General features: G+C 36.7%; 1 protein-coding gene across 3 annotated transcripts in view; it reads right to left on the bottom strand.

Moving 5' to 3' along the window:
* Positions 1–18928, bottom strand: part of SEPSECS (Sep (O-phosphoserine) tRNA:Sec (selenocysteine) tRNA synthase) — a 40325-nt gene that overhangs the window by 9731 nt on the left and 11666 nt on the right. For 2 of the 3 annotated variants that reach the window (XM_064511346.1, XM_026120500.2), the window contains exons 7-11: positions 16949–17078; positions 16723–16814; positions 9226–9319; positions 8476–8566; positions 2388–6344 (exon numbers count right to left, since the gene is read on the bottom strand). In XM_064511346.1, the coding sequence (XP_064367416.1) occupies positions 6095–6344; positions 8476–8566; positions 9226–9319; positions 16723–16814; positions 16949–17078 (657 nt within the window). In that variant the 3' untranslated portion in view covers positions 2388–6094. Of the gene's footprint in view, positions 1–2387; positions 6345–8475; positions 8567–9225; positions 9320–16722; positions 16815–16948; positions 17079–18928 lie in introns of those variants that run through there. The other variant, XM_026120499.2, reaches the window with a different exon arrangement.

The raw sequence follows: 18928 nt of genomic DNA, 5'->3' as shown, positions 1-18928 counted from the left end.
GGAAGATACACAAGTACTGGAAATTAATAAAATTAAGGGGTGAGCTACTATTTTGGTGAAATAAGAGATGCATTTTGATAGCACTCTCTGGTACCACACAAGGTTGATTTTATCGCTGTGCAGCAGGTCAAGACTTTACCACGCACACTCAGATCCTGCTGGACTTACCCTCTCCTCGGTTGCACAGCAAACATTTCAGACTATTAGAATTTCTGTTTCTGTAAACTTTCTACACGTTCTTCATCTCACTTTAAAAATGTAGCCCTAGCTCCTCATCCACTGAGCCATTTCCAATTCCTTTACCACCATTGAGTGGGATGCTGTATAAAACCAGAGGCCAGAATCTGCACTGCCACTTCATTACAGAATAACCTAGAACAAAAGATGAGATTAGTAGGATGATTTGTATTTATGAAGAGTTTATAAAATATGTTGCTGATTTTTTTTTTAATGCTGCTATGTAGCTTTGTTTGACAGGTCCTTCTTCCCCAGCAGCTGCGTTCCTTGCTTGATAAATTAGAGACCACAGTGAGAGCTCTTTCCATCGGCAGTTCCACAGCCTCCAAAGAGACGAGGTATAGGATTAACTAACTGTGCAATAGGGTTCAGGTTTGCAAACTAGTTTTAATAGTCACACATGCTTGGCAGTCCACTGTCAAAGCAAAATGTGACTGGTTTCCTCAGCTCAGGCACTGAGTTCCCCTTCCACAGCCAGGCCTTGCCTCTGCGCTGGGACGTGAGCCAGCAGCTGCAGCGCGGAGTAGCATGTCCTGCTCAGCTCCTGCGGAGGTGCCACTTCACTCAATCCAGTCCCCAGAGCGAAACAATTTAGGTAAGGGATGAAGATTGCTGCAAGTGTTTTTTAACAGCTTACGTAGCAGGAAGAGTTTTATGCATAGTAAAAGCCAAATGCTGTAAACCAGTGAAGAAACCTTCCAAAATATAGGAGGGCCCTGTTCCTTTTTCTCTTGTATATTGACCACGTGTTTCTGTGATAACTGTAGACCACAAAAAAATGCACATGAGAAACAGCTTTTGGAGGAACCAGATCAGTAGAAACACTACACGTCTGTCTTGGATTCCTATGTGGGATGACTAGAGAAAGATAAATAATGCACACACTTGCTATAATTTTATTTGTGCAAGATCCCAACTTCTTTTCTCTAATCAGCAGAAGACTAGTAGTGAATGTAAGATGGTAGCTTAATGTTTTTAGCTCTTTGAGAAAGAGTACTAGGGAAAGGAGCACTCAGTTGTAACCATTCTAATGCTATTCACAATAGGTTAAAAAACAGAAAGTGGTTATAATTTTGCTATAGCTGACTCAAGCTGAATTCGAATCCAGGATCTGAAGGCAAATTTGACTTTAACATCTACATTAAAAAAAGCAATTCAGCTTCTGAACTGGATCATCTCTGATGCCTTGCTAAAAAGTTTAGTTGAATTGTAGTAAGATGAAAAGACTACTGTTCAGCAGCAAAGGAGATGCATTTATCTTGATGGGTAAGTTTCAGCATTCTGGACCAGAGTCAGTGTAACTGGACCAAGGTTTCAACATTCCTTTTGGGATCCTAAGATTAAGTCCACGATCTAATTAAGATTGGTTTGATAACTATTACCAGTACTTTGATACAACAGATGCTCGATGAGGGACTATGACAGAGCAAATGCCTTTTTAACTGTAATTTTTAAACAGTTATTAAACTGCACTATAGCATATGTTGTTATCTTTGAGGGGGGAAAAGCATAGGACATGAAAAACAATTATTACAGAACACATAAGCACAATTTTTCAAGCACTGGTTTCAAAATTAAAAACATCTGAACAAAGGTTTTCTCTGAGGAGAGTCACTTTGTAACCAATTCAAGTCTTCAAATAGCTATTTTTTAAAAAAACCTGTCAGCTACATAAATTGTTTTTCCTTCAGACTCCAAATCCTCTCAAGCCAGGTTGATTAAAATGTTGCATTAAGCAAAAAAAGAAAAAAGGGGCAATCTAATCACCCCTTATAAAAAAGTGAAAGCAGCAACTCAATTTTTAAAGCATCACGAACAAAAAGCTATAGCCCATCTATCATTCACATATGGATTCATGTAATGATTCTTCAATTAGAATTATTATCTATACAGCAGCTGAAGACTGAGAACTGCTGACACACTGCAGATGAGAACATTTGCTAGTCTCTGGGCTCCAGCCTTTCTCAAAAAATGATGATCTCACAATATAGATTGCTCGGTTTATGTGTATTAAGCTGCAATGCCAGCATTTACATTTGCAACATTACAATTTTGCTTTCTTAGGCTCAAGAGAATTTGCTGCATCTGGTAGATTTTATTTGCTTTGTATCTTAGGCAATTGTTTCAAACAAAGTGTGAATAGGCAATACTATTGGTTAAATAGTCCTCAGATTTATTCATTATGTTAGATATACAAAAGATGTAAAATAAGAGCAAGTTTTTGAGACAGATGATTCATTGTCAGTTTGCTTGCACTGTGTCCCAGTGCCATCTACTCCTTCATTTCTTTCACCTATATAGATCCAGATAGTAGAAGATGTAACACCAGAGGGAAGGGAAAGAAAAGCAGCTCATGGAACAGTTACAGACATTGTAGGGGATGAAATTCACTTTGGCAATTCAAACAGCAGCAGTCCGAGATGTTCCTGCCTACCTGTGCGCCCTGCCCCACGGGCAAAGGTTACTATCCTTGTCTCTCCGGAAGCAGAACAGGCAGCATGTGCTTACTCCATAGCCTCTACTGTTTCAGGGCTTTCCCTTTCCTATTTCACTGCTGATAACCACATGCTGCAACCTAGATCACAGAAGACAGAGACTGACAGCTGCAAAAACAGTATCTGTGAGATAGCCTTAATAAATGTCCATCTGTTCATGGTGTTTCTACTATGCATTCTTGCTACATGAGTATGTGAGCTGAACCTCAAGTTGTTATCCTAGATGTCTCACTAGTAATATGGATGCTGAAGAGAACAGGTTGGTTCTAGCAGGTTTTTGAGTTATCTGGAAGCCTTCAGTGACAAGCGCCTATACAGAAGTGAAGAATAAGGCTGCACAATTAATTTTTAGCTCAGGAGCTTCTTACCTCACTGTATGATCTTAGAAGAGATCTTCACAGAAGGCAACCATTGTTAATAAGTTTGTTTTACTCTGCTTATTTTGACAGAGCTATTGTCCATGCTATTACCATCTTTCATGAATACTGCTTTTAGTGGGTAAGGCCTGCCACAACCATGAAGTCTCCCAACATCTGCTACACAAAGGAAGTATGAAAACTCTGCTAATACCTGTATGTTTCAATATTATTTCACTGCTTTATTATAGATATTGGCGAACAGAAAGTGCATTATATCATTCCTTTAAAGATATTCTGTTTATCTACCAAATCTCCTTTTTCAAATACGTGTCGTAAATAACAATTCTTCTCCATTTACTTTAATGTAAGCTGCAGTTTGAACTACTTAAATAAAATTTTAAACTGTCTGCTTATAATGATGTTATACAGTGCCTTTGCCTCTAAAAATGTAATATTAAGATCTAACAAATACAGGTCACAAAGCAAGCAAACAACAGTGGGAACTGGTACAACAACTTAGCAAAGTAACCTAACACAAATGTTTAGTTCAAGAATCTATACATCATGATGGGGCACTCTTTTAAAAATATTTTAAATTGCCCCACCTTGACTGGCATCACTGAGATTTGTAAAGTGCTTTAATGACATACATAGACCCCAAAATACTTTGATTTTCTTTGTAACCAAAATCATTACCTTAAAATGATTTTTAATTAAAAAAAACTAAAAGGTTTAAAAGGTTGAACTCAGAACAGAATACTTGCTTTTTTTTTTTTCCCCCTCTTCAAATACTTGTTTAGAGAGAGCTGTTGAATTTTTCATCTTTCATTTGAATTTGGAAATATTTTGAAGACAGGAAAATCACTACCTGAGAAAGCATGTCAATCTAGAGTTGAAGTGAGTGACTTACTTTCAACAGACAATTTACTAAAAGAACATAAAAGGTAGGGATTTCTTCCTCTCAGAAAAGCCAACTGCTGTTTTTTTTCTGTCCAGTTTCAGGATATTATTCATCAAACACTTACTTGAGCTGCTATCATGCACCTCCCTAAAACTACTGCTATGAGATTTTAAAATTTGCATTCTATGACTAGTCATCTAAATCAATAATTTATGCTCATCCAGGCATGGATCGGCAATATCCAAAAACAGGAAGAAAGGTATCACTACAGCCTTGTGTTTTTTCACTGGCTGCTCCAATATACAGAATATAGAGGCAGTGAGATGCAGAGTTTTGGCTCCTAAGCTTGTGGGAGAGCTTTACAGAGTGGCAGAACTAAAGGATAGCATGCTCTCAACAGTAAAAAAGCAAAAATTTACATCTACTTACAATCACATGGACTAAATGGTCAAGTAAGATTACATTTCTCCTAGGACATATTTGTATAGCAAATAAGTGTGACTGTAGCCCAGGTAGCCATACCTTCACAAGCTTTAATTAATCTATTGTGTAACAGAAACAATGTAGAAGTAGCAGCGTCAATTTAAGCTTAAGATACAATGGACTTGACTTCTAAGTAAGAGCACCCTCATGATGATTAGCATACTATTAACTTTCACATATTAACACCATATTTTATAACAATTAATTGAACATGTTGGGGAGATAATCCTCTGAAAAGCATCACTATTTTGACTAAGCAATTTACAGAGGGCTTGATTCCACCAAACAAAGCAACTAGAATATTTTGTGAGGTTAGAACTGATTAACTGTGGTATCCTAAGTGTTAATACATTACAGACAGACAAAGAAAAATGTCTTTGAACATTAGGCTCGCTTTGGCCAGTAAATGACATCAAACCTACATACAGTGTAGTAGCTGCATATAATAACAATTAGCTAAAAATTTTGAAACCTACAGCAATGTCTCTCCAGTGATGTGGAACCTTTGTTCAAAGAACAGACTCTAAATCTATTGTTAACTTAGTGAATTCTCATCAGTAACTGAACACAGCTACAGAAGCAACAGGGCCAATGACAGGCAACAGCTGAGAAGTGGAAGTCAATGCATTTTAAAAACGACAGGATAAGAAAATGCCAAGACACCCTCAAGTCTCACTAGCTCTTGAGATTGCTGGACTCATCCCACAGACTTCCTCCCTTTCTGTGAATCTCCTGCTTCTGTTCTAGAGCAGCTACCAAAGAGAAGAAATGCATTAAAAAAAAGGGGTGGTGGTGGTGATGGTGGAGAGACTTTCTTCACTCCATACTCCACAGCCCCTTGCTTTTATAACTGCACTCCCTTAAAAAATTCCTTTGGGTTGCTGAAGCCTGCAAATATTTCCAAGAGTTAAGAACTGACAGGATATGAGGCATTCTGGTTTTTCCTTGGCCACTGGGAGTTGCTTTGTTTGAGGCAGTTCATAGCCAAAAATGTACCCAAAAGCAGCAGTTCTAGTCCTGAGGTGGTGTGAGGCCCTGAAAAGACTGTTACTTCAACTCTCATTTCTTCATGCAGTTTTATCATTATGTTTATTAAGTGCTATCCCAAAACTTTTATATAAATCTTTGAGAAGACATGAAAAGTGACAAGTATGCTGAGGAGAAACAATTAACAGACATTTAGGAAGCAATGAAACATTTCTTGCTGGATATGTGCCTATACCTGAAAGGTCTGCAATCATTGCCACAGAAAATTTTGTTAGTCAAGAATAAAGGAATAAGCATTCTGTGATTTGTCAAACACCAGTCACAATAGGTCAAAATCACCCTCAGACCAAAAGGCTAGCTCAACATCTTTATGAACGTAAGCTTTACTTTGGCAGATGTTAAGTACATTTAAGTGGTGCAAAAAGTTTGTGACTGGCCCTCTGTTTCAGAGAGAACATCACCTAAAGTTTTCTTTAAAGCTGAATTTCACCTGAGTTTTGTTGGTTTTCTTCCTTCCTCTCAGATGAGGAATAATTTGTTTTCTGCACTGCAGATTTTCAAGGCTAACCCAATACAAACCTGACATACTTCAGACAAAAGCGTATTTTCCTGTGTTACAAAATCTGTATCTTCTAGTCTTCAAGTTGTTCTGTGCCTGCATTAGAATTACTTATTTCATCCACACTTTTTTCATTCTTTACTTCTTTCCTAGAAGTCTTCAAACACTTGTCAAGTCTTTTTAGGAATATGTCTACATCTTGTTTTTTAATTCCAATTGCTGACGCAGCATTGAGGTAAGCACAGGGATAGTCATTTGTATGTGACATAAAGCCTTTAAAAGTGTAGTTATTCACAGTTTGTACAGACCCACAGGGAACCACCCTGAAACACACAAACAAAATTGTGATTCAATTAAAGATGCCTTGGATGTTTTTATGTGATACCCCATGATGAACACATTTACCTAAGTTCCTATACAGTGCAGTATTTATTAGCTCTAAAGAATTTCACATAAGCAGGTTTAGATCAGGCATTCTCCAAGTTAGTGCTCAGGAACCACTATTAGTGCCAGCAGCAGCAGCTCCTAAAGTAACTCTAGCCTACGTGCATATGCACATTTTCCTTCCCCTCTTCAGTTAAATTTATAAGAACATCACTACTGGTATTTATGAACTCCCTAACGTGGGGGAAGAGACATCTGCAGCAAACTTCTATTCCACAGCAAGGCCTAAATGTTTGACCTGCTCTGTTTCCGACCTGAGCTGGTTCACCCCTCCTCAGGTAACCTGAGCTCCCTGGGATGACCTTACTGATGCCAGCCCTCAAGCAGACACCTGCCTGGCATAGCACATTGCAGCCCAGAATACCTGGGCTCAGCTGGTCCAGAGGGCTCAGCCTCCTGAATAGCTGGGACTACAGGTGTGCACCACCGCTTACCTATCCTTCTACCACATTTCCCAATTTCCCAGACCAGGTCCCTAATCTCTCACTGCTTCTACCCTCCTACTGCAGTCTGCCTCCTCAAATCAGGATCCCAAATGCCTCCTATCCATCCCTCTGTACTGCATCCTCCTTTTCCCCGCTGTATGATGCTAACCCCATATTCATTTTCTCCTTGCAGTGGATACTTGTCACTGCTGCTTTTACCTCGTCCTCATACTAAGAGCCACTACCTGTTACATCCTATTTCTCAGCACTTGCAGTGCATATCCATTTCCTAATAAATCAAGATCTTAATCCACATAAAGGAACAACTCACCTTGTGGCTATAGTTAAAGCCTACACAAGCATTTACCACCAATCAGTTGATCAGAATTTGTTACCTCTACAGAGATATTCCCTGCAGTTCATACAAGAAAACGCATTTGGGCAAATACCACTAGGATTGGCAGATCTTCCCTATATGGAAATGCTCAAACCACAGGTTATGCAAATGCCTGTATGCAAGTGAAGTGGGGAACTGTTATTACTAATATCAACATTCAGCACAGGCATAACATTTAAAACCTGCTGATATACCAGGTGAAACGGTATATATACACACTGTAGTTAAAGAACCACTTGCTTACATAAAAATAGAAAAAACTGAAACCTTTGAATCACACAAAATTGGAAAGTTACAACTTTTAAAAAAGGAATCTTTTGAATCATTTCAGACAAAGATGACTGAAATTGCAGGACAAGCCAAGGTTAGGACAGGCAAATTAAAAAGAGCATCTAACTACATACAGTACATATAGATTTACTGTCGTTCATCTGTGCAGGAAGTGGAATAATCCAAGCTAATGAAGCATATCTTCTGATGTTGAAACATTCAGCTCTGCTAGAGAAAATGACATTAACTCTATGGCAGAAGCCAGCATGGCAGCAGTAATATTCGGATAAAGGAATTCTGCCAAAACAAATTTTAAATCATTTTCTTCTTCTAAAAGGTTTAAAACAAAATCATTTAAAATGATTTGGCTTGCATTTTCATGTACCAGTGTCACTAAAAATAAATTCAGCTCAGACTGGCTCAGGTTGTAGATTTTTTTTTTTTAGCACAGTTAGTTTCAGAAAGCAGGATTTTCTTCCTTATGACAAAAGCAATGCAGGATATTAAAAGCTTATTCCCCTGATATCCAGCACAACCATATTTATGCTGCATAAACAAAACAAAAAAATAAAGATCCTCCCTAAGTAGCTTGCAACTTAACCATATGATCAGACAAGAGCTGGAAACTAACTGAAACCAAGGGGCTTTACGGAATAATGACACTAAGTTCTATGGGGACAGATTAACTATTCAGTCTACCAAAGCTAAGAAAGAGGCCCTCATCACTATATCAGGCAAGTAGACATGTTGTTAGTAGATAACAGTGATAGAGAAAGGTATATTACTCTCTGACTCTTAATTGCTAGGCTGAAATATGTAATCATGAGATACTGCGCATGAAACACAAATATTATAGTATACATTTTGTAAAACCCTAATACAAATGCCAACATTTTTCAAAGTTCAGAGCATTCTCACCTTGCTCCAGAAACTTGTCTTGTGAAAAGCATAGAACCCAGCTGGGTAACAGCAGCATCCTTATTTTCATCTAGATTCTTCAGTGACATGGCTGAAGTAACAAAAGGGCAGATTAAAACTATTACAAAGTTTCTCTTTTTTCCAAAAAATAACCAGAGGACAAGCTGCCATCTAACAATAAAAATATGGTGAAGTATTTATGCTCAGATACAATGAAAAGATGAATACTAATATTACATTTAATTGTTTTTAGTTTTTCCACAAACTATCATTGATTACTTCCTTGGTTGGATCGTATGTAAGGCAGAGATACTGCACAGAGGAAAAATACTACTTTTTGGTGCTCAGCAGAATTTTTGGTTAGAACAAACATCTTGAATAGGAATTCCATGATCTACTTCACAGCATTAAAAGATAATGACTGAAGCAACTATATCATCATTTATTTTTAAAAAATCTATTTATTTATAAAGTATTACTACAGGCTAACATCTGCCTGTCTTGATTACAATAAATGAATATTTTGGACAGGAGCAATTTTGTATAAAAATAAAGGGCCTGGGTCACAGCTCTATCAGTCTGATTTTATAACAAGTTACCTTATTGGATTCAATGGCTTCATCTTGGCCTAAGAATAATTAATGGAGTGTAGTGAACAATGTCTAATATTTAAGAACTGTATGTGAAAGTGCACTACAAATGCACAGTGTATTAGAAATTTTTTTAAGATTAAAAAAAAACAATGATTACCTAGGGAAATGGGATTATGTGGTGTGTCCAACAGTCTCTCATTGTGGACATCCGCCAACTTCTTCAGTTCACTTGAAAGATAGGAAAACATTTCCTGAAAAAAAAAAAAAAGGCAGTATTTTTGTTATTAGCTATCAAACAGAGAAAATAGTATAAATTTCACAAAACCGTTAAGTTTCCATTCCATCTGACAGGTGCCCAACTGCTCTGTTTTTATGTGAGCCAAATAACGGGGCCAGACAGTTCTCTGAAATCATTCTATAAAGGAACGGCTCCATTTCCTGAACAACACTGCTCTTCCTCTCGAGCTGGTCAAAAGCTCTCTATCTGGCCTAATATATGTGCTTGGGACGTGAGTCATTCTCTCTGTGACCCTGAAACTTAGAGAGGTAAAGTCTTGAAGAGATTTCCAAATTTTCCCCTATGTTCGTACCCTGCCGAATGAGCTGAGCTTCTTTCCCACCATGGCCTCGTAAGCCACAGAGAATGAACTATCACAGATGGCCATGTCATGGCAAATTGCTCCTTGTATTGTTTTAATCTGGACCAGTATTAATAGAGAGAAAAGTAATGCATTTTGCTACCGCTTAAACGGAGTCACAATTACCACCAGTTCATACACTTCCCTTTCTGTATGAGAAGGACGATATGGTCTTAAGGAGAAAGGTATGAATGAGCACACATTTGAAGGTATTTTGTTTCACACAGTACACTGTCCTGAATGCACAGCCATATTGTGTAAGCAGCCATCCTCCCTGTCCTCTCTCTAGGACTAACCCTTCCTGCTCAAGCCTACTAACCAACAGAGACTGCAGAAATTCAGGTATCACTTTATTAGGTTGTTCCTTTATTGTGGAAAATGTCATAAAATTGAGATGCTTAAATGTTGGCTAAGGTACAAGTCACATTGTACGTAATTTGTTGCTCCCCTTTCTTTATCCCTATTTTTTTTCCTTCCCCCTTTCCCAATAATAATCTAGAGTAATTTATCCTAATCTCCCTTAAACATCTTTCTTGTCACGTCTCAACTCAAAATACTACTTGGCAGAGCAAGAATAAACACCATTCTTCTTAACATGTTCTTTGGCTTCTCCTCAGTCCTTCTAAATGCTTAGTCTTTCATAAATATTAGCAAAAGATCTAGATGTTGGGTAGTCTTCTAAAAGATACTAAACATCAGATTTTCCCCTCATTCTAGCCATAAAGATTGTGCTTCTCATCTACTTCAATGTGACTGCCTGTTTCAGTACCCTGATCAATTTCTGGACATGACAAATGATTTTTCACTCTTTAGAGTTGGTTCCCCTGTTTGTAGATCAGTATCCTGCTCTGACCTGTACATTGACAAGTACAAATTATGCTTTGTGATCAAAATTATGTTTTTGAGCAGCATCCCCACCTCCCCCCCAAAGGTCATATGAAACCAAATGAGTTTTGTGGTGGCTAAGTTTGAAGAATGTAACAGCTGCTTTTCTTTAGCTACTGCAGTGAACCCAGTCTTGTTTCATGAGAGATCAAATGAACGTAGCTCCTGACCTACCCTTCCTAATACAATAGCATGGATTCAGCCAGAGAGAAAAAGTACCATGTTACTGGCATAACTGAATTAGGCAATAGATTCATTGTCAACAACAGCATAAAGCTTTTGTAATACTCAGAGCAATAACAAAAAATTATGGGAGACATCTATGGTTAATTATCAGGACTATAAATTTGTGACAAATTATTGATATTTTTGCAGAGGTGTTTTGAAATCATATCAAGTACTTCTGTGGTTTCAATTCAGCAGAGTTTATTTACAGTACACTCACAGAAATTGAGAAACGTTTACTCAAACGTTCAGACACTTCTCCCTTCCTTCTGGTTCAACATGGAATATAAACACATTACTCATTTGTTATTTGCTTTGCCACAATGAGCATCGCTAATGCGTTTAGCCATTATATCAGTACTTTTCGGAATCCAATTTGTTAATTAATTTGTGCTACCTCTGCTGGCTATCTACAATTGAAGCGAAATACTACATAACTACACATTAACTGTGTCTACTATGGATATATTTATTGTTGAAATTACTCCTGAGAAAAATCTATATTCAAACAGTAAGAAATTCCCAAATAATTCATTTTCGTGTGTGTCACACCTAAGGAATCCTCTGTTGCATCTTTCACAGCATTCTATTAGTGAAAGGACTGCAAGTTGGTATAACCACTTTGCTACCCACTGTATAAATGTATAAAATTAAATTAAAATTAAATACTTAAGTTACTAGGTCAGCCTTCACATACATAGGGTTTTGGTAGAACAAGGGAGAATGGAGAGATGGCAATGAAAAGGAAAAAGGATCCAAGGATGCATTTTCATTAATTGGACTCAAGCTACCTGAACACAAATTCAAAGCTACTATTTTTGTAAGCTATAATATCTTGCATCTTTCCATTGGAAAGCCTCTAGATATTTTATAAATAGTTTCAGCAGTTAAGCAGTTTGTTGTACAATAGATGAATGGCCTTTCCAAAAAAAGAAAAAAAGGCAGTATTTTTGTGAGGTCAAATCTATAACAAACCTCTATTATAAAATATTTCTGTTATGTGGAAAATTTATAAGCACCCTAAGTAATTATATTCAATGAGCTCTTATATAATTTATTTTCTGTGGTAGGCACCCTAGTTTTCTCAAATGGAGCTGTTATGCTAAAGTTGTATTGAACAACCCATGCACTAAATGTCAGTTATGTTTTATTTTTTAATCTACTCTTTCCCCTTAGAAAGGTTTCACAAAACCTCAGCAGGCTAGCAGAATGAATGCTAAACCATGTGAAAATGTCTTGCACTTTTTCTGGTCTTCCAAAAAAGCATCTAAAACAATAAAATACCTCAAAAAAAGAGAAGAAACTGACAAGTCAGCAATCACGTATATACCCACCACACCAAATGACAATTATTTGGACAAAATGGCCAACTTCCACAAAAGTATATACAAGTATTATCAAGAAGGTTTGTAATGATTCACTATTAGAAGTACTTGAATCATACTGTATCTACATTATAAAACTATACAACTTTGTTTTGTTTTAGAACCTAAATACGGCTGACTCTTCATTTCTTGCTCCAGTGCAATAGGTCCTGCACAGATAGTTCTTGTCCCAAATGAAAATAGCTAAAGGGAGAAAAATAAGTGAAAAGCCAATAACTCCAGAGAAAAAGCACAAGATGGTGATACTAAATATTCCATCAGCTCCATACCAGCTTAGAGACAACTGATGAAGGCGATAAAACCTTTTCTGTCTGGTTGAAACCATTCCAGCTGGTTCAAGCTGCCCTGCTTGCTTATGCTCTGGAATAGTCTGTAATACGCCTCCCTTGCCTTCCTCCCTGTTTTACCCATATTTGAAAAAAATCAAAGTCATCCAGAGAGCAGCCATATGCTTATGCTGCTGAAGAGGACACTGCAGAAGAGTAATTTTACAACCTCTTTGCACTGGATACGGACTGCCAACTCTCATATGCTGTATACGAGACTGATTTGGTCCCGTCTTAGGTATTTTGCAGCAGCAGCAGCTGTTTATAACACAACTGTCACGGCCTCTTCTGCTTTCTGTATCAGACTGACCAGCTGCATCTGATCTGCAATCGGATCGGACCACCTGGCACACTGCTTCATGCACACAAAAGGAGGCTGCAATGCTGAGCAGAGAGGTCTGTTAGCACATGCCCCAAAGAGCCCCATTAGAAGGCCTACTTTCTTGAAAGGCAGCCAAATGTGTGACAGAAGCTCAGCATGTGCGTGCGTGCGTGCAATATCCACACATATCATGTAACCTCATATACAGATGCTCTTGCATTGCAGGATAAAGAATTTTGTTCTGAAAATACAGTATACTATAAAGTTTTAAAACTATAAAAGTAATTACAGAACATTTGTTTTTATTCCACATAAAACTAAACTAACAAATTGTTCAGTAAATCTTACCAACCTTCTATGAAGAAGAAACACTAGTCATAATCATCATTTTATATATTTTAAAAAGTTCTTTTGTAACAACACTGGTCAGCACATACTGTCTTCAGTACTTTCAGGATCTTGAGATCTGACTGCTTGTGGACCATACCTCTCTAATACACGCTCTACACAAGCATACTGCTTTGAAGCTACCATTCAAACCTGGCACTTGTTTAACTACGTAACACCATTAAAGATAATGATTACGTTCAGTTAAACTACATCTGCCTGCACCCAGACAATAAACTGAATATGGTTCTACATATTTCACACAAGAGGAATATCCTGCAACATTCCCACAGGTTTGACAAACTACAATGTAGCAAACTGACTATACAAAAAAGGAGAAACACATGTCTTTCATCTTGAAAGAATATTTGAATTTTGACATTTTTAATATCCAGCATTAAGTGTCTTTCTCTTATTCTTGAATTTGATCACAAGTAGAGCAACAACATAATGTCACACTGAACTGTACAAATAATTCATTCATATCAGAATAATCCACATTTTCTTACACCAATGGTAAAACACAAAATGTAAAACTAGTATTTTACCGAACTGTTAAAAAAAAAAATCCTCCCACTTGATGTGGTTTTAAATATTTTAGATTGATATGCCATAAAGACATAACAATCACCCCAGCTGATCACTCTTAGAAATACATATATAGACAGACAGATACAGATATAAAAAGCTCTGTTGCATCCCAAGTAACACAATTATACTTAAGGTAATCAGAGTACCTTCATCATCAGATTGTTAAGGAAAGATTACTGAGGAAGTCTATAACTGCTGAAAACAAAATTAAGCCATTACCTCTTTGATAACATCAGTATACTAACTTGTTAAATGGACCAGCTGCCTACATGTTGGAAAATAGTTAACAGGTATTAAACCTGATATGGAGTTTTGGTTCCTTGCTCTCCATCAATTTTGAGATGATAATTAATTGAAGTCTACTGTTCATGATATCAAGTAGTGTTGCCACTATATTTGTTACATGTGGCCTAGCTCAGCCAACAAAATATGTACCTGAAAATAAAGATGTAGGTTTCAGACCTGGTAATACAGAATTTGAAACATAACATATCGAGGAAATCAAAGGAGTCATTACAAAAATCTAACCTTTACATAATATTAAGAGCTCTCTGAAAAGAAGAGCTATTAATGATAATGGATCTGTAGTCAAATCTGTTATCTGCATTACAAAAGGACCTAGACCCCCAAATGAAATCAGGAGCCCACTATTCTAAACACTACATAAAAAGGCCATACTGACAATCTAGAACAAGTGAGAAAAAAGTTAGTGCTGGTAGTCTTTTCCATTCTTTGTCTGGAGACATTGGGCTATAAAAGATCATTGAGAACATTCCTTATTAAGCTTTCACATATGGCCTCCTTTAGCCAGATGCTTGGACAGCATGTGTGCATTACTCTTTTGCTCTTCCATTCTTCCTTTCAGAGTCACTGCACCATTTCATTCCTCCATGTAAGAACATATAGTCTCATACTCTTGGATAACTGCAGACTCCATGAATGTCAGCCCATTGCAAAACCCCTCAGATATTCTTTCTCCTCCCCACTTTAAACAGTTCATCCATGTAAAAGAAAACTGGACATATTTATCTTCCTGGTTGCAAGAGATTAATCTCTTCTCAGTAATACTCTGGGCTTTCTGGCTTGAGTTCAAATAACCTGAAATAACACTGATATGAATAAGAATAAGGTAAAAGGAGAAAAAAAAAAAAAAACTTTTTTTTTAATAGCTGACTTTTTGTGTGAGTAGGTGTAGCTGCACCAATATAGAAAGGAGTACTCAATGTCAAGCTATAAATATGCTCTCAGCAGGAGCTAATAGCTCTGCCTCTGCTTTCACAGACAATAAACTATCACTATTACATTTTAACAGTTTGGAAGCAAAAACATTTAAGCAAAAAAGGTTTCTATTTCTACAGCAAATCCAATAAAAGAAACATATTTATGCCATATATAAGGCTGTGTTTATGGAGCATACTCACACTTGAATTATAAAGACTTGAAGTTGTGAAAATGTAATGTTTTATTCACGCTAGAATCCTATTTCCAAGAAAATTATATAATTTTAAAGACAAAGCTATTCATTAAGACATTGTATTTACTAAAGAATTATTATTCATGACTTGGCAATATTTATACTGCCTATTATGTATCTGCATCCAGTGTAAATCTAAAAATCAAAAATCAGCTTTGCAGAAGACACAATAAATTCACTTGAGATTCTTTGGAGATAAAGAAAAAAGAAAAGACAATTTGCTTTCAATGAAGATACAAACCATGCATGGCAGCAAACACAACTCTCCAGCATACAGTAAGGTTAGAAAATTTATTCCAACAGCAGCAAAACTGACGACTACTTTCGGTGTTCCACAAGCCATGTCTTCACATGTTAATTGCGCAGAACACTTTTTTTAGCCTTTATAAAGCAACTAAGCTGTTTTTCTATATTCTAGCTACTCCCATAGAATCCCAGTTCCAGTACAGAATTTCTGGATGCCTGTATGAGCAGCTAGAGACAAGTCACAGCATACAGTACTATTGCCCTGCCAGATAATCAGAGGCACCAGCAAGCCATCATCAGGAAACAACCGGAATGTATTTCCTAAGTAAAATAATGGAACAGATCATGCATGATTTAAAGCTATTAAGTTATGGCACTTAATCCACAGCTTCTCCTTACCTAAAGTGCTCTACAGAAAGAATACTTTATGTTAAAATGTACAGCTAGTAAAATCAGGCCTCTTAATATAAGGAAAAATACCAGAATTAAGGGCAACTCAGGATGCACAGGTTCCAGCCCTAAGTCAACTTCAATGTTTGTGCAATGCAGTTATAGCCAACATAGCAGGGAGCCTGAGAGAGGCAGGGAAGAAACCTAGCTCTGTATCTAGATTAATGCCTTAAAGGACAGCACCTTTCTCTCTTTGTAGGCATGTACATTACTTAACCAGAAGCTGTGATTCTCCAGAGAAAGTGATACATGAACATATAATTAAACACTATCATACTACCAAGCACAGTAGGGCCATATGAAGCAGCACAGAGATCCCCAAGTTAGCCCTGAATGTGCTGGACATGCACTTAGTACAGTCCAGTGTCATGCTTTAGTCCTGCAAGCAGTGTGACCACAGCACTTAGTTTCTACTTCTTAGATTAAGCCTCTCTGGGCAAAATTCTATTGTCTCAAGTCATACAGAAAAACAATAAACACAAGCACTGTACAAGATAGTACAGGACTCTAGTTTAATTTTCTGGTTTGGAATAAAACGTGTAAACCATGCTTTACGAACACCATTTGGCCAACAAGTGATTACATCACACTAGCTTTCCAGATTAAGAGCTGTGAGCTCAGAAGAAATTCAACAGCTTTCTAGAGAGAAACTGGATTTACAACACAAAACAGGTTCACAACAGGAAGACTTTGTTAACTGATGACTTCAAGAAAGTGCTGCTTACCTTTCTCTCTTTCAGTAACTGCTTGTAGCCACTAGTACCTAGAGACAGAAGTGTAATGAGGACATCTAAAGAAGGAGATGCAGATGCTCTTCCTGAAAAACAGCAGACATTAAATTCATACACACACACACACAAAAAAAAAAAATGTATGAAAGAAAGCTAACAGTCAAGTTCTTTACGGTTATTTTGTATGGATGGATTTAAAAAGTCAGTTTGAACTATTTACCTGGGTACATTTTGCTGATCTCCTGAACGAAGGACTCACTGAAGCCAGCAATGATAGCACCACCTACTGGAACCATAAAATTTTTGTCCAAGCTCTGAACAAAAGCATCTATTCTGCCTACTCGAGCGCCCTTTACCAAAACAAAAAACAAACAAACAAAACCCACAGCATACATTAGGAAAAAGCATTCGATAGCATCATAATTACACAGCAATGTAACTGAAATAAATTTAATTCCTAAAACACTTTCAAACATTGTATTGTGATGAAAAACTAAAAACTGTAGGATTACTTTTTCTTAGCATTGCTATTTAATATCATTATTACTGTTCATTTTCCGACTACATAATGCCCTAAAAATTCCTATTTTGCTGTGATTTAAAATAATTACTTTAGTTCTTGCAAGTCTATAGACTGTAATTCATGAAAAAAAATGCACATGGAATTTAATGGGAATTATATAGTTAAAACTCCATAATCCAAAACATTTCACAGACGCTTACAGTAAAAGGGCTACAGGTTAATGCTTCATCAGAAAAGAAAAAGATTTATCTTGCTACATATGTATAATTTGCATTAAAACAAGTGGGCTGTGACAGCACTCCTTCATATCAAGCTACTTGCAATATGAAGATCCAGATAATTTCTTGACAGCAGATTTTCCCATTTCCCAGAAAACAAAACATCACTATATATCTAGTTCATCAGATATTCTCAAAGAAACAAATGTAAATTCTGCAGTACAGCTTGCATTTGAGTAATATGCTGCTGTGAACTGAGCAATTAAGTATGCAGCATAACAGAACCTGAAAAGTATATTCAAGTACATCCCTATTACATATTAAAATCAAGAAATAGAAATAGAGCTAATACCTATGACAAAAAAGTGAAAAAAACAGATCTAGCTAAAATATAGTTATTATTTCTATGTTTAAATAGCTTATTGAGTGGGAGAAGGGAAGAAGCATTCAAAAGTGCGTTGGCTTTTGGGTGGGAAGATGAATGCCAGCAGTCATCATTTGATTTAGCTGAGAAGAGAACAACAGAGGAGAAGCGTGGCAAATGAAATGGTCTCAAAAACTCCTTCCTCTTACACTCCCGCAAATTCTGTTCATGCTGCGCCTATCATGTCCATATTCCTGACTATTCATTAATAACTATTTCCTCATAGACTGTGTATTTCCTATTGGAGGAAATGCCTTTTTATAGATCAATGTGAAACAAACCATTAGCTCAAACGTATAAATTTCCATAGCCAAAAAACAAACAAAGAAAACCCAAACCACCTATCAAAGCTGCCAGGGGAATAAAAAACCCAAAACACAGAAACCAACACACTAACAACTCTATTTGTAGCTTTATAGTCTGGAAAAATTATCATTAGATATGATATTATATATGATAAAACTCAGCAATTCCACTGCCTCTTCATGCCAGAATTTCGCTAAACTTGTGCAAGGTAAATACAGTAAACATGTACTAAGTACATGACAAATACAGTATATACAATTTTCTATTCTACATAACATTTATAGTTTTGCCAAATTCCTACAATCTCTCAAGACTGTACAAAAACTGTAACATCACATTCCTGTGGTAATTTTATTCTAATTAAAAATACAGTATGTTGTTAAATGGGTACAGACTAACTTGATATATAGTTACTAACATGTTTTAAATCCATAATAGTTCTGGATCTCTTGGATCCTATTAAAAAATATTCCCCTATTTTTTTTTGATATGGGCAACAGAGAAAAGAGAAATGCTAAAGAAACAGCACACACAGATTGCAATGAGCAAAAATGCAAGAATGGTAAGTTTCATGGCTGATCTTAAGTGTTAAGCAACCTCCTTTTCAAACTGAAAAAGCAACAGAAATTAAACTTCTTTGAACAAAACACTGAAGGTAACCCAGTATCCTCAGCTATTCTCTGTGGCAACATCATCTGTAACAGTGACAACACCTATATAGTGTTGTTG

This window comes from Dromaius novaehollandiae, chromosome 4 (genome assembly GCF_036370855.1).
Source record: "Dromaius novaehollandiae isolate bDroNov1 chromosome 4, bDroNov1.hap1, whole genome shotgun sequence".
NCBI lineage: Eukaryota > Metazoa > Chordata > Aves > Casuariiformes > Dromaiidae > Dromaius > Dromaius novaehollandiae.
This window is presented reverse-complemented; position numbering and strand designations above follow the sequence as displayed.